Source organism: Watersipora subatra, chromosome 9, assembly GCF_963576615.1.
Source record: "Watersipora subatra chromosome 9, tzWatSuba1.1, whole genome shotgun sequence".
NCBI classification, from domain to species: domain Eukaryota; kingdom Metazoa; phylum Bryozoa; class Gymnolaemata; order Cheilostomatida; family Watersiporidae; genus Watersipora; species Watersipora subatra.
The window spans coordinates 45,887,291-45,904,053 of record NC_088716.1 but is presented as its reverse complement, the minus strand read 5'-3'; the positions used below and the strand labels follow the sequence as shown (position 1 = coordinate 45,904,053).

General features: G+C 34.2%; 1 protein-coding gene across 1 annotated transcript; it reads left to right on the top strand.

The window, feature by feature from the left end:
• The first annotated feature begins 1,556 nt into the window (after positions 1 to 1,556).
• LOC137405128 (angiopoietin-related protein 2-like) lies at positions 1,557 to 16,087 on the top strand. Its single transcript, XM_068091353.1, has 5 exons — positions 1,557 to 1,665; positions 6,045 to 6,263; positions 11,242 to 11,375; positions 14,717 to 14,822; positions 15,921 to 16,087. Exons 1-5 carry the CDS (start codon positions 1,557 to 1,559, stop codon positions 16,085 to 16,087), a joined length of 735 nt encoding a protein of 244 aa, XP_067947454.1.
• The last annotated feature ends 676 nt before the right edge of the window (positions 16,088 to 16,763 follow it).

Here is a 16,763-nt window from a genome sequence, read left to right as displayed (position 1 = left end):
CATAAAACTCTGCATTACACAACATCACTAAAGCTTGCTCTCACAACTGTTATTAGTAAGTTTAGCAATACGGATACTAGCTTACTCAAGTTAGCCAGTGGCAACTACATTACCTGCCACTGTTTATAAGCTGACTTTTAATACCTGGGCAACCCTGGGCATTCGGCTTGTTATGATCTGAAGTTGACTTGTAGGTTTGTATAAAACATCAAACCAACAATGGTCAAAAATTGTGATTATAGACACAAACCAAATTTTTTGTTGAGTTTCTGTTTAACAAAGTTCACACGACAAAAACCTAACAAAAGTAATGGTAATCAATAGTAATGGCAACCACAAAACCTCTTGGTAACAAATTGATAATAACAGTACCATTCAAGCGTAGAATGCTGTTTATAACAAAACAGTTCATTAAGGCCTATCCTGCAATGGCTGAGAAAATTACCTCAAGTTGTCTTTCATTTCATTTAGCACTAATTAGAAAATTTAGTGGAACATTCTCAACGAGTAACTCAAATTCTCATGAGTAAATTTATATGACATGTGAAAGAGTTATTTATGGGACATGTGAAAGATTTGTTTATATGACACGTGAAAGAGTTGTTTATATGACATGTAAAAGAGTTGTTCATATGACATGTGAAAGAATTGTTAATATGACATGTGAAATAGTTGTTTATATGACATGTGAAAGAGTTGTAAACCACAAAACGGAAACTGTGACTTTTGATGAAAAATGGTCAAACTTACAGTAAAAGCAATAAATGCTTTGGCTAATAAATTTCACAGAATTAACTAAATTTCACAAAGAGTTGTGCATATTTTAAATCCAACAGAGCTTTGAATAGCCAATAGCATTGATTGAATTCGTTGCTAGATGAATTTGTAAGATTCTAAAATAGTAATCCAGTAATTGAAAGAAAGTGTTATCAATGGCAGAATTGAGATTAAATTTTAAGAAAAGACTTATAGAATATTTTTAGTTCAATTTTGATTACATATATACGCAACTTTATATTTTGATTAGGTAAAAATAAAGTGCATTGTGAAAAATAACAATAGGCAACTTTCAAAGTTCTGTATTTCTACGATTCTGCATAGCTGCTTGTAAGACTATACAGCCTAAAGCTTGCGTGAATCCAGATATGCACTCATACTCGCATGCATGCAACGTATGCACACACGCACACGTACACACTAATAATGATTGATGACGTTATAAAATCTAGCATAATGTAGTACTCTAACATGTCTTTCTCAAACTCAGTTGATAAAATTTCACAAACAAGATGATTAAAGGATGTTAATTAAATTAAATATCAAAGGATTCATGTTCATGTCTTCTTGTTGACGAAGCACTTATATATATCTGAAAACTTGGCCTTAAGCTAGTATTTATTTGCTAAACGCTTGCAGCTCTATTTCACAAATCAATATTTACAGATATCTAACGTCATGCCATGACGATCTAGCATCATTGAAACACTTTGGATTGAGCTATGCACTTCCTCTCTAACAGGATGGGTGAACTTTTGTTGGTCATATGCTTTATAAATATGGCATCAAGATTTGTTTTGGTAAATGGTGACAATACACAACTTTATAAAGTAAAGCGAAATGTTACACAAAGTAGTGCTTCGCGGTACTCTGAGTACAACAAAAAAGGTAAGTACAAATATTAGGCCATCAATATAATATATTATATAAAATATAAAGCCGTAAACATATTAGTAACAAAAATAATATGAATTTTTAAGTAATTGGTTCTTCTTATGTACTCACGATCAGTATAGATATATAGTACGATCATTATATTAGATATAATTATAGTATTTTGTATAATTTATACAATATAGTATACAATATTTTTACTAATCAGTATTCAGTATTTTAGATCATCTTAAATCAACATCCCAACGAAGAGTGTGTCACCTAATCATGACCAAAACTCTTAGTCATATTCGTGTTGAATTATATACGGTACACAGAGTCATCTACTAAATATTAGAAGCACATGCTAAAAGAGTATTTTTACTTCTAACTGTTGCAGTTTTGTTTAAATACAGCTTAGTTGTCATTATCTGTATCTCTGCTAAAGGTTTAACGTGAGACTGAACCAGGTTTCATTAAGAATCATATGTTTATAGTTCTAGACTAAAAAGCCCAACTGTACCATGAAGTAGGAACTAAGTGATATAGTGCATACATATCTTCACTGAGGTAGGTAGGTCTATGCACTAGATAAGGACTGTTTCAAGTGCTTCGCTAAGTGACGCGGTAAAATATGAAATAAAATAAGAAAATTACAGTATGATAGCCAGTAAAAGTATTGAACATCAACCCAAATGTGACAAGAAACAATATAACATGGTAAAATAAAATAAAGCAGCATATGCGACTGACCTGTAATCTCTAAAATATAAATAAATAAATTATAAACTTATAAATAATTTCATGGCAATTGACAACTCAATAATTAAGAGTAGTAATTCAAATCTTGCTGCCTTCTACAGAAGTTAGAGAAATGTCATAATAGAATATTATTATAATTAATAAAATAAAACAGCATTGGCAACTGACTTGTAATCCTTACGTAATAATCCCATGGTAATTGACAACTTGATAACTGACAGCCGTAATTCAAATCTGGCTGCTTTCTACAGAAACTAGTGAAAAGTAACGCTATGACTTTATGACGTAATGACTTTATGACGTAACGCTAAATGTAACGCACAACTTCAGCTAATGGCTCAACGCGGCAACTATCATTGGTTAGCACGGATTAGGCCGCCCTGACTCGGCATGAACTCCAGGAACACTAAACTAATAAAGTTTTTTACCAGCAAGCACGATTTTATGTTAAACTATGACTACTTCTATTACAAACAACACATTTGTGAGATGCGACTTCTACAACTACATGATGATCCCATCGGACGATGAGACCCAATTGCATGAGACCAGCCATTGTTTGTAGACCTTTGTTAAAAACTGTAGAAATTTTAGCACAATCTGTTAGTGCAATGGGTTAGCTGCATGTTTAGATAGCAAAAATGTGTGCTGATGGAATAAAAACAAGGCAGCAATTGGTAGGCAGTCAATGTTAAAGTAGTGTTATGTTTGCAATCTGTAAAAACAGTAAGAATAAAAATTCATTCGGACCGTTATTCTAGATTATCAGACAATTTAGTGAACATCTGATCATGTCCTTAAAGATGAACTTGCACACAACTTTAGTAAATTTTATTATAAGTATATGTACTTTTATAACATTTGCAACTGTTTTTGATGTTTGAGGTGATCTGACTGCGAGGATGCTTCAAGATTAAAATCAGCAAAACTTGATTGCAGTTACCATAAAACCTATATAGATCTATATAGATCTATACAGATCTATACAGATCTATACATATCTATACATATCTATACAGATCTATACAGATCTATACAGATCTATACATATCTATACATATCTATACAGATCTATACAGATCTATACAGATCTATACAGATCTATACATATCTATACAGGTCTATACAGATCTATACAGATCTATACAGATCTATAAAAATCTATACAGATCTATACAGATCTATACAGATCTATACAGATCTATACAGATCTATACAGACCTATACAGATCTATACAGACCTATACAGATCTATACAGATCTATACAGATCTATACAGATCTATACAGATCATATAGATCTATATAGATCTATACAGATCTATATAAATCTATATAGATCTATATAGATTTATATGGACCTAAGTGTTTGCCGGTTTGTTTATCGTATTTCCATTTAGAGCGTTAAAGTTGTAGAAGCGAAAAACCCATATGAAAAATCATATGTCGCCACTGTCACCTATTAGTCAAAGTTGTCTTTTTTGGACAGACACGGCTGCATCAGACAACCATTTTGGCCCTAGACGGTCCGCACAATTAAAAGTCTAGGGAAGTGAATTACGAAGAAGCGAGGTTAATTGTATGAGGTTAATCGTATCTCGTATATCAGAGTTGCTTCTCCAAACAAGCGCTACCAAAGTTCTCATTAGAAGTCACTTTTTCTAATCATACATATGATTTTTCATGTCTTATATTGACAGCTATGTTCTTTCTCTCCCACTGTGTTAACCTATGTACAACCAAAACTACATGCCTGTCAGCTTTGTGGAATGACAAGTCTGGTCAATGTGACCTTTTCTCCTCAACTCTATACTTTGAATCTAACAAGTTCAATACAGACCTAATCTATGTTGAAGATGTGAACTGCTCCTGGACGCCGGTAAGTGTTTTAAACAATAATACCTGCATCTTCCTTGTGTATTAATAATATCTATTCATTCATTTATGTGGTAATACTACCTACACCTACATAGGCCTTAGTAACACAGACATCATGCCATACAAACACTTACACATACAATGCCAACACTGCTTAATATATATATGCTCGCTAGTCAACTTGCAATATATTTTTTAGAACTGCTGTAACTTGGAAGTATCTACCTCTTGCATTGACTCCAATTTCATCTATCAAGGTATATATATAACAATAGATAAAACATCAAAATTTGATTTTTAAGAATTATTTCTTTATTCTTCTTAACAGTTGTTAACCCAAGTGACTGGTAATGTTTTTACACAGGTTCTTGTTTCCTAACAGAAGCCAGGAAGTTCAAGCTCAATGATAGTCATTTCCAATGGCGAGCGTTTCTGCAACTCATTTGTGTTATTTATTACAGGTACTTGTATTTGGGCAAGTTAATTAGATATACAAGTGTCATTGCATCCAATGCTCCATTGATTATCAAAAAACAGTAATTTATATATACTGGAATAATGGTTGTTCATATATGCCAGTACTTTGCACTCTCCTCTTTCTCACTCTCCTCACTCTCTCACTCCTTTTTCCTTTTGTTTGCTGGCTATTTGTAGCCATTAGGTGCTGTTATATCTATTTCAGCATTCGATTTGCTCTCATTGTCCACCAACATGGTATCTGGCTAGTTTGCCAAGATGTGCTTGTCTGTCCAGATGCGGACAGACAAGCACATCCTAAAGAAGCTTAGTACAGTTGTTCTCATTAACCTTAGCCAGAGCTTCCTATCAGTGTTGAGGCTTGTAGAGGCCATGCTGATTGCATATGCTTCTGTACGCAACACCTGCGACATTATTACGCCCCTCTGTGTAGGCATTGTCTGCTAGCTAATTGCATCCACTGACGATATTTTGAACCATCTCTGGTGCATCCTAGCACAGTCTGCATCTAAGATCATTTCCAGTATAATAGATCTGCGCTTTGAGTTACCTGATTGGGAGCATTTGCACTGCCATGATTAGTGACTCCTTTTTTGCCATTAGAGCACCTTTGTTCAGCCTCATCTATATTTGGTGGCAGTTGCCAATTGCAGATACTTGCCAGCAGTAGGCATCATAGAGAGGTTTGGTGTGCCAGTCAGATTTCTCATTATCAGTGTACGGTTTCATTGTCTCAGCAATCGAGTGGATTTCAGCTAGCTAAATAAGTATGGCTCCAGTAAGCCACAACACTGCTAGGATGTTCTGGATATGGCCAATGTGAGCAACTGTGCTAAGCTCCTCTGAAACCTCTACATCTGAACAAACTAACACATCTTGGCAAACCAGCTAGATATTGTGGTGGTGAACAAGGAAACCAAAATGGCTATGAAATGAATATGACAGTACCCTGTGGCTACAACATAGCCAGCAAGAAAAAGGAAACAGTGGAGAAACATCTTCTACTCAGAGAGAAGATTGAAAGGTGCTGGCATGTAAGAATAACTGTAATTTCCATAGTCATTGAAGCATTGGGTGTAGCAACACCTACACATCAAATGAGCTTAGACAAGAGAGCTGCAAAAAGGTTCACTATTGGGAACACCTAGATCTTTAAGAGAGTGATCGAACTCTCAGGTTTAGCAGGAGACCTGAGCCTGAGTAAACATACCACCATAGTTGGGTTAACCTGAGTAATAAAATATTTTTGTATGCGCATTACATATCAAATATTTATAGATTGTCAGGATGCATTTGAAAAAGGAGAAAGAACATCTGGGGCACTTTATATCCTCCAGCCAGAACCAAACTGGAGACTGATTAAGGCTGTCTGCCAGTTTGACCATGAGTCTGGCTGGACTCTCATACAGAGAAGACTTGATGGTAGTGTCGACTTCTACAGAGGATGGGATGACTATGTTGATGGCTTTGGTTACCTCAGTGATGAGTATTGGTTAGGTGAGACTTACTATTACCATATTTTGCAGAGCTGTTGATTTAGAAAAAGATCTTGCAACAATACCCTCTTGTTCGGCAATTAATAAAAGATATATGTAATAATGGATGGTGTTTCTAATAAAACCTGTTGAAATAGAATGAGAAAAGAGTGACTTGCAAGTTCGGTGGTTGTCACAAGTCTAATATCGAAACGTTTATTCGTGGATCTAACCACAAACTGACATCTTTAATTTAGACGAATCAACACCCAGTTGAACAGAAAACATTACAAAATGCAAATTTGAAAATTATTTTTTAATCTCATCTAAATCAACCTCGAATAAGAGTCTCACAACTGCTCTGACAGTTTAACAAATAGCTGATAGTAGTTTTATTGCTTTAGTAGTTATGTTCTCCCACCTTCAGAACTCCAAGGTAGTTGAGGTTTTCTAGCTGATGAACTATAAAAATACTGTTTTTTTAATGTAATTGTTAAACTGAGTTCTACAACCTGATTAAATGTAGTACATCAAGTCACAATAATTTTATATGACCAAGATTGTTGGAGAGCCTCAAAGGCCTTTTGTAGCAAACTATAAATAGACTAGTGACTTTAGTTAATGTTCAATGTATCATTTAGGACAGCGCTGCCTTATTAATTTTCATCGCCTAATCCTTTTTGACAATTGAGAGCAACCTTACACCCCTTGGTTTAAATGTAATAAAAAAAAGTTCAAAACGTAATGGAAAACAGACATATTTGGAGACCACGAAAACAATATGTTATTGGAATTACGTACATTTTACCAAGTTTTACATTTCTACTCTCAACAACAGCAATACAAAGAAAAAACAACTCGCTGTATGATCCAACTTTTTTTTTCTCCTATTATCTGATTGAAACATGTTTTCTTATGCTTGTGAATAAGCAAAATGCAAAGATCATTTTCTGGATTGCTGGCATTGTGTTATTCATTTTTGATATATGGGAGACATGAAAATCTGGATTTGCATGGGCGAGTTGTTGTGATGACAGATGCAATTTCTTTGTCTTCACATTTGATTCTTGCACCCAAATGAACAACAGCTCACACGCCTAATCGGAAAACCTTGACTTAGGAGAATAGCATTGAGACACTTGGTGACCTTTAAAGTTCAAGCGGATAAACTCAGAAAACTTATGTCTCTATCAAGCTCTATTTTTGGAAGCATGTCATATTAAAATTCTTTTAGGCCTATTAACTAGATAGTGAAAATTTAAAAACCATGTTTTCAAATCTGTCCTGAGAACTGTGTGAGTTTTAAAATCTTCAGGCTTCCGGGTCTTTGCAGTAATATTACCGTTATGAGATCATCTGCTCAATAAACGGCAGCGACCTACCTAGTATGCATTTCAAGTGCTCATATAAATGTGCCTCATATTTCAATAGGTTTTTCAAAAGATGCATACGTACTTGTTTCCCGTTTTATCTGGCCTTTTAGAATCTGATAATATTTGCTTCACAGTTTTAACATCAAGCACATACTAATACTGTTCACTCTACTTAAAAATCTCTTACTTATTTTCCTTTCATTCTCCTCTTCTGCTTTTTAGTGCTTTTCCTTCTAAGGCTTTTGTCAAGGACATGCAGAGTTAGAGGTCTGCCAGGCTTTTGCACTGGTATACTTTAGGTACAGCCCATTGAAAAGTTTTGCATTTTGATTCCTTGATTTAAATAATTTTTACTAAGCTATGTTGTAGAGGTATAGATTATATTGAGTTGGAATGGTATAGCATAAAAGTAGTTTATTTCAAATCTTCTGGGAGCAGGTTGAGTACTTTTTCTGAATAACCAACTTTTGCAAAAAAGGTTTTGACAATTGTAAAACCCAAACCAGTTGTTGCTTACAGCATATCTTTTTTTTAAATTAATCCTGCAATTAACTGGAATGAGGAATACTCCAGCTGGCACATAAAACATATTTTATGAATGCTATCTGTTCCATTCATAGCAGAGAAATGGAATAAGATTAATTGAATGTAGTTTTAATTTTGTAATCAAAAGTGGTCACTACTAAACTGCTAAACATGGATCAAAAATTTGTTTTTAGTGTTGTAAATCTTTAGCAACAAACAAGCTGATTGGTAGGCAACAAAAAATAAATGCGATGTGCTTTGGGTGTATTGATTATGTACAAGTAAAATAATCTTTGTTACACGGGAATTTTTCGATCTCACAGAAATATCCTCACGACTACGAACATTTAAAGGAATTGCAGCTCTTGAAGATAGCATCTTCAAAGTATGGAACTAAATCTACCTTTCATAACATGTCAAAGCTCACCGAAGCCCATGAGTTATTTGCTTTAGATTTTAGAAATGTTTACTTATTGCTAAATTCAAGCATGTCACAATTGATTTCTTACAACTAAAGTAAGTTTCCATCGATTCTGTTTAATTATTCATCTAAATTAATGACAGTTTCAAGCTTCAAACAATGAATGAGCTTGTGGATTTTTTTACACATGTCACAATAGTTTGCTAAGAATCCTGATAGGTCTTATGTCAATAAAAACAATCTTGACACAATTTATTGTATGAAGTGCCTCGCATAACTTTATACCTTCTTATTATTATGGGTCCATTTTAGTTATTGCTTCCCGTTTAAGGCCTCCCCTTTAAATTCATGCTAGTAGAAATTTGAAGTAGTAATTAAGGCTTGTGCAGCCGCGAAAAAGTGGTAATTGTAGCTAGTTTTAGTGTGTGTTCTGCACATAGGTTAATATGCTTGCTGCCAGCTAAGTATTTCAACAGTTACCTCATTCACAGAAACCGTAAGAAGTAAAGCTGGTGTAGTAAGAAGTGAATTGTTGTCAGATACTAAAATAGGTTAAGGAGGAAATGTTTTGCCATTTTATTTTCTCAAAATATTTAGGTTTAGTTCCAATTTGTTAAGAAAACTGATCAGTTATGAAGTTTGTTGAAGATTTTGTTTGTTTAGTCTTTAAGTTTTTTTTAGATTTTCTTGTAAAACTTATTGCCTGATAGTATTGCGTAGCATCATTTCTGAAATTTTTTTCAAAACTAAACAACAAAGTTTTATACTGAAGTAATTAATTACTTATGCTGAAGTTTGACCACTATTTCCTTGTTTGTACAATAATAATAGTTTCCGAGTGAAAGATGAGTCATAAAAGATAGAAACCTAGCATTGAAGGTAACCCGGATATGAAAAAAACAGCAGAGTTATTCCCATCATAGTAGGAGCTCTCGGTGCCAAACCTCGGGTAGCTGATTGGATGGCTCTACAGAAAGTTGATGTGTAGAAGTACCCTTTGTTACAACATAAAGCCTCGTTAGGATCAGCTAACATCCTTAGGAAGGTTCTGTCCATCCCAACCTAGTAGAACTGGGTCAATGACAGAAAACAACATTAGGTTAAACTATAATAAAATCAATAGTAATAATAATGATAATAATAATACCCATTGAAAGGAATAACTGAAATATGAAGAAATACCTGTTGGTGCAACAGACAGCCCTGTTAGGATTGGCTAATATTCTTGGGAAGGTCCATTCCAGCTTAGGGGAACTAGGTTGATGACAGGAAATAATACCAGCTTAAGCTGTGATAAAGTGGATGTAATGTTAATAGTAATATATGAAATGGAAAGAAATGCTGAAAACTGTATAAGCAGAGAGTGAGAGTATAGTGAAGAAGGTGTTATCAAACAATCACAGCATACATACGAAGGAAATATGAGGATGCTAGCAAACTTTGGTGGCACAGTAAATGCAAGGCCTTAATGGGCTAAATTGCCCATAATAATAATCTATATGCATGTATATAAATCTCAAAGTTTGTCGTCTTCTGTCTGTTCAGATGTCTGTCTGTCCAGCCATAGCTATTAAAATTTTGGAATGAAAAATCCGTATCGCAGAAGATGTGATCTCAGAATCTCCCATTCCTCAGACAATATGCTGAACCATTGAGCTATGCGAGATTGGTTTGGGGGATATATGTCACTATGAGGGTAAAAATACTCATACCGTTCTGCGTTATAGGACAACGTCATTTTATGCTTGCTCTCACGGCTCTTATTAGTAAGTTTAGCAATACTAGCTTACTCAAATTAGCCATTGGAAATGTGCCAGGCTAATGGCAAGTGGCAGGTAACTACATTACTTGCAAATGTTTAGACGCTGTTTTTAATACCAGCGCAATGCGGGGCATTCATCTAGTCTTTACTATAATATGATCTGGGTTCGGTGATCCGAAGCCACGGCAACAGCATTAGCAAAAAAGGTTGCTTCCCACATGAATTAAACTCTGACCTTTCATTTTACAGACCAGTGCACTAACCATTACACTACTCCTCCGCCTTACCACTTCATGGAATAAATATGCACATACTGATAACTCATGACAACCTCTCATGGTCTCCAGGACTGTCAAAGTACTAGTAATAATAATAATAATAGTGCATGTCAAAGAATTTTGTGAGTAAAGTATATTAGCTCTGCAAAAATGATTGAAATTACCAATTACTTAAAAAAATTAATGTAATTGGTAATTATTTGCAAACTGGTATTGGTAATTACCAATATTGCAATTACCAAATTACAGTAAAACTTTGCTCAGGGTCGTACAACTCCACAAAGTCTGCAATTGCTTAACACAGCTTTGTTGAAACTTGTGAGGGACGAAAAAAGGCTGAGCCAATCTTGTGGTATTCTTGATGAGCACTACTTCAGGAATATGATAAATAAAATAAGTGCTAACTCAAATTTATGATTTGGCTGAAATTTTCTAAACCTTTGACAGCTCCTCCCTAAATAAAGTTATTCCACTCACATTGAGATCTAATAGTTAAATTTATGTAGCTGCAAAAATTTAGGCTAAACAGACTTTGAGATGTGACTACTAAACTGATTACTAGATGACATTGGTAAGGAGACAACAACTTCAATTCTTTTTGGTCTTATACATATTCTCTGTTTGGTTCTGGACTGTTTTAGGTTTGGATGGTATCTACTATCTGACTCAGCAAAACAGGAAACTAAGTATATATTTGGAAGATCATGATAACGAATCAAGAACTGCCAACTACTCTATGTTTTCTATAGAAAATGGACCTGGCTACACATTGAATGTAAGAAGTATTTATAATGTGGAGATAGCTGATAAATTATACAACTACTCTGATTAATTTCTTTAAAAACTGAAAAATAGAAATAGTTTTATTAAAAGTTGCCGCTTGTACATAAACAGAACTCAAATCTTTACTATAGTAAGAGCAGTGTCTGTCTGTCTGTCCAAAGCCACGGTTGGAAGTTAAGATAAAATATTGCATTCGACAATACTTGAACTCATGGCGTTCACCTTGGTAAACCGACCATCTGACACCTGCACCAATCTGACACCAGAGTCAATTTGACACCCACACCAATCTGACACCCACACCACTCTGACACCCACACCACTCTGACACCCGTGCCTACTTGACACCTGCACCTATCTGACACTAGAGCCAATCTGACACCCACGCCAATCTGACACCTGCCCCAATCTGACACCCGCACCATTCTGACAACTGTGCCAATCAACTACCTAGTGATTTTATAAAGCTAATTGGACAAACACTTGTTCTCTGTACTATATTGGCATACCTGACAATATCTCTCAGTGCACTAGACTGTGAGGGTACAACACTTTTCAAGCTTAAAAACCAAACTAAAATAAGAGTACCATAATGAACAAGCACTAAATCCATGTCTCCAATGAGAGTTTAGTTGTCAGGTAAATTTATATTGATGAACTAGTCTTAGTAAAGTTTACTACTGCTCTACCCGCCATTAATGCTTGTACATATTTTACATGACAAAATGTGGCCAGTTCTGTCACACATTTTCAAAAAAATGTTGGGCGGACAACTCTGTGGTAATTCAGAGTAATTTACTCATGCGATTAGCTTTTAAATAATATGCTTTATAAGTGCACATAAACTCTCCGATATCTCCGTATAAGTGGTAAGAGTAGCAAATGAACAAACATTGCAGGTTGAATTTATATTGATAAACTAGTGTTAGTCTTGGTCTACTAACCTATAATGCTTGTACATATTTCTGTTGAGTGCTTTTATAAGCAGGAGACAGACAACTCCTTTTCTGGAGTTTGTTCATTCAATTTTCTTATGTTTATGCTTGGATATCCAATTTTAAGAAAAAGCTATTTTCTAAAATGGAATGATCATTTTATTATACAAGTTAAAATGTTACAAATCAACTGAACTCATCAAAATACGGCAGAAATTTAATAATAACAGATTGGAGCGTCTGATTTTCTACTACAGTATAATAATAGCGGTGTCTACCTATCCATCTGAGTCAAGCCAAATTGAGAGGTAAGACACTTAGTGATTTCAAAGGAATTCGAACTCATGACTTTAAGCTTGGTAAACCAACACTCTGCCAACTGTGCCAATTAACCATCTTGCTGCTATTAAGAATGGTTGTGCTATTAGTTATTGCGCCTGACGATCTCTCACGACACACTAGACTGTCACGGTACTAGTTACAAATAACATATTAATTGCTGTGCACTCAATAATAGTGAAAACATCTTTATAGTTGAGAACATCTTTACAGAACATCTTTGTAGTTTATCAGAATTCATACTCCCACTGAATAGTTCACTAGTAATCATATTCAATTCTTAATAAATTACTACTGAATGTATGACATTGCATAAAAAAGTTTTTGCACAGAAAATATACTTTTAATCAACATATACAACCTCTACCATTCTAACTTTAAAACGAAGGTGGTTGTTTATTTCTATGTAATTCATACTGTATTGGTTGCAGTGCCTACTACAGCTCTATACTGATTGCAATAGTTATGCTGCCCATGTGAGTTTAAGCACTTTTCTTCTGGCCAACAGTTCTAGCCTAATGCTAGCTGAAATGTTTATTATGAAGTCATGAAAGGATGGAATGTGTAATACATATGTGCACAATTTATTCCATAGTATAGCCAGTTGGACAATGTAGTATATTGGATAAATGCCTGTCCTGCAGAACTGGTTGTTTCAAGTTCAAATCCAGTGCACAACAGACTTTTCATTATTAATACTTTATTGCTATAACTGCACTAACAAACTAACACTGAGATTTATATACTTTAATGGTATTTCTGAACTGTTGAGCTATTCAACTCAATTTAGACTTGCCAGGTTTTCTTATTGCCGATGGCTTACCATTACAACATATCTGGTAAAAGTATCAAATCAGTAAAACATAACAGTTAGTTTTGAAGCATCTCTACCCAGTTGACCATGAAATACAAAGTTCCTAAGACTGGTCGTGACCAGTACGGCTACTTGTTATCTCTGGCAGTGTTGGTACAACCAGCAAAGGATGGAACAACATGGGAGAACAACTTGGAAATTATAAGTGTTAAATCCTGAACATTTGAGGAGAGGATCGCGGAGTACTAAAACAACTTCATTGTATTCTTTATACTAGCAACAAAGGAGTCATCTGCACATGTACACTAAGACAATACAGACTTATTTTCACAGTCTTTCTGCACGATCATTTACGCTGAGGCTGCAAAAATGTAAATGTAGTCAAAGTATTGCAGGAGTAATAAAGGCTACTTGTGTATCAGATACTAGCAGTATGCCAAGCATTGCCAGCAGTATGCCTAGCATTGCCAGCAGTATGCCTAGCATTGCCCGGATTTGTGTTCATTTTCAATCAGATACCATGTAGATGTGTGTAGATCAGATGTGTGTAGATCAGATGGGTGTAGATTTGTGTAAATCAGATGTGTGTAGATCAGATGGGTGTAGATTTGTCTAAATCAGATGTGCGTAGATCAGATGGGTGTAAACCATATGTGTGTAGATTAGATGTATATAGATCAGATGAGTGTAGACCATATGTGTGTAGACCGGATGTGTGTAGATCAGATGTGTGTAGATCAGATGTGTGTAGATCAGATGTGATGTGTTGGACAAGATGTATTTATTGTAAAACTGTCATTCGTTTTAGCATGATCAATAATTAGGTGACGAAAAACTATTATACTCTGATCATATAACTCCCGCGTAAGATACGCTATTATTGAAAGATATTTTCATATTACCTGACAATAAATTGATAATTAGAACAGTGAAAAGGTACTATTACTCTTACCACACCTGACCAAAAGTTAACGTTAGGTAAACGTATGCAGTTCCGATAATGCAGTTGTGAAAGAGTGATTATGGTAGAGTCTGCATAGCACAACATTACAATCTCTGTACAGCTATAAAAACTGTTTAACCTCACATTTCATAAAAATGTGTTACAACAGGTTTAGACAACTGAAAGAAACTTTAAGATTTAGGATGCTGCAGGCAGTTGATTAGCTGGGCCATTGTTCATGCCGGAGTTTATTTACGAGGTAAATCATATCCTTTTTACAACACTTACCCTTGTATTTATAGGTCACTGGCTACACAGGGGATGCTGGTGATTCTTTAACACATCACGTTGGAGCAGACTTCTCTACATATGACAATGATCATAACCTATGTTCAAAAAGATATCAAGGTAGCATTGTATAAGACAATATTTTTGATAATAAATCCCACTTTGTTGTTGCATGTGTCTGTCTGTTAGTGTGCGTAAACACTATTCACTTCCACATTTTTTATCCAATTTCATTCAAACTTTACATGCATGCGCTTCCTGTTTTCTGTCAGGTCCCTAAAACATATTTAGTTTCAAAGTTTGTTTTGTTTTTAAGAACTAACCTCTTAAGCACCAATCTGATTAGAAACTAAAAAATATGCAACCGCATGCAGCTGCCCTCAATAAAAGTGTTTATGGATTGTTATCGTCAGAATTATGTAACAGTTTGTGTTATAAATTTGCACACGTCCTGCGAGCCATCTGATTGAAAATAGAAGAACTTCCAAACGATGCTGGACTTAATGCTATTTGTTGATAAATTCAAAGTAAAAGGCTGCATATGCAAATCAGCTGATGATAAAGAATGTCTAACATGACAACCTACAATGTTCGTTATTTTATTCTGATGACTTTGTGTGCTGCCAGTTCTTCATTTTTGTAAATTGCGGTCATCTAGAGAATATTTTGACAATGTGTCAAAATATGGAGCGGTGTCATGTATATACACTAACTGTGTTCTTGATTTAAATAACTTATGCAAATGCACATTAAAATTGATAGACGTGTCATATGGATGGCTTAAAATAACTGATTTATTGGTTTATCCAGTCAATAGTCCTCCGATAAGATCAGCAGGTTAGCACTGTTACCCCTAACAAGAGCACAATTAAAGTTTTTAAACCATTCAAAAAGGGCAGTTTAGTCCAGACATATTTTTGGTTTGTATTGTATAAATCAACACAGGTTTACAACAAGTTTAAAAGCGCTAAAAGTTTATTTACCTTTGGTTTCTAAAGTATTTTACAAAATTTTTTGATAAAAAATTATTTCAGGGAATAATGTAATAAGCAAAGCAGATATTATATTGCTCTTGTCTTTCATTTGTACATATTGACATGTTTTCATCACCACGGTTACAAAAGATGTCAAGGTATACATGTGCATTATATATAAAATTGATCATTTCTACCATCTCTTCTGATTGTCATTAAACATAGGTTTTTGATATCACTTCAGGCGCATGGTGGTACCAGAACTGTCACCAGTCTAATTTGAATGGAGTATGGTATGAAGGAAACTACAATCCTGCTCATGGCCAGGGAATTGTGTGGCATGCATGGAAAGGCTTTTATTACTCTTTCAAAACAGTTGAGATGCGTGTAGGGAGAGAACCAACTCCCTAATTCTTTGACTATCACTATAAGTGAATATACAATATATATATACATGTATATATATATATACATGTATATATATATACATGTATATATATATATATATAATACATTATATGTATATTATATGTGCATATATATTACGAATTATATAATATATATAATATCATATATAATATATTATTATATATAATAATATTATATATGTAATATAATTATAATATATACATAGTAATACCTAAAATATATATATTCTAGATATAATATATATTATAGAAATAATATATGCTAACATTGGAAACACTGGTTTCATAAAGAATAAAATCTATTTTTGCTTGAAAATTTGTAGTTATTGACTAACAGCTAAATGCTCTTTATTTTTGTATTGTACTATACATAAATTGTATACTTTTGTACTATACTATAAATTCATATAAAATCCCCATATATATAGGCTATATTTATATTTTCTTCTGAATTTCCATGTAATAAATGATGATCATTGTACTCACCCAATGCCTTTCCGCACAAGGATCAAACATAGCTGGTAATTCTGAAAAAGTCTATGCAAATAATATGGGACGACCTGAAGCCCTACCTAAATTTGAGCTTACAAAACTACTTAAATTGAAAAATAGAGACTGCAAATAAATCGAGTAGTTGAGCAATTTCTGAAATTTTCATA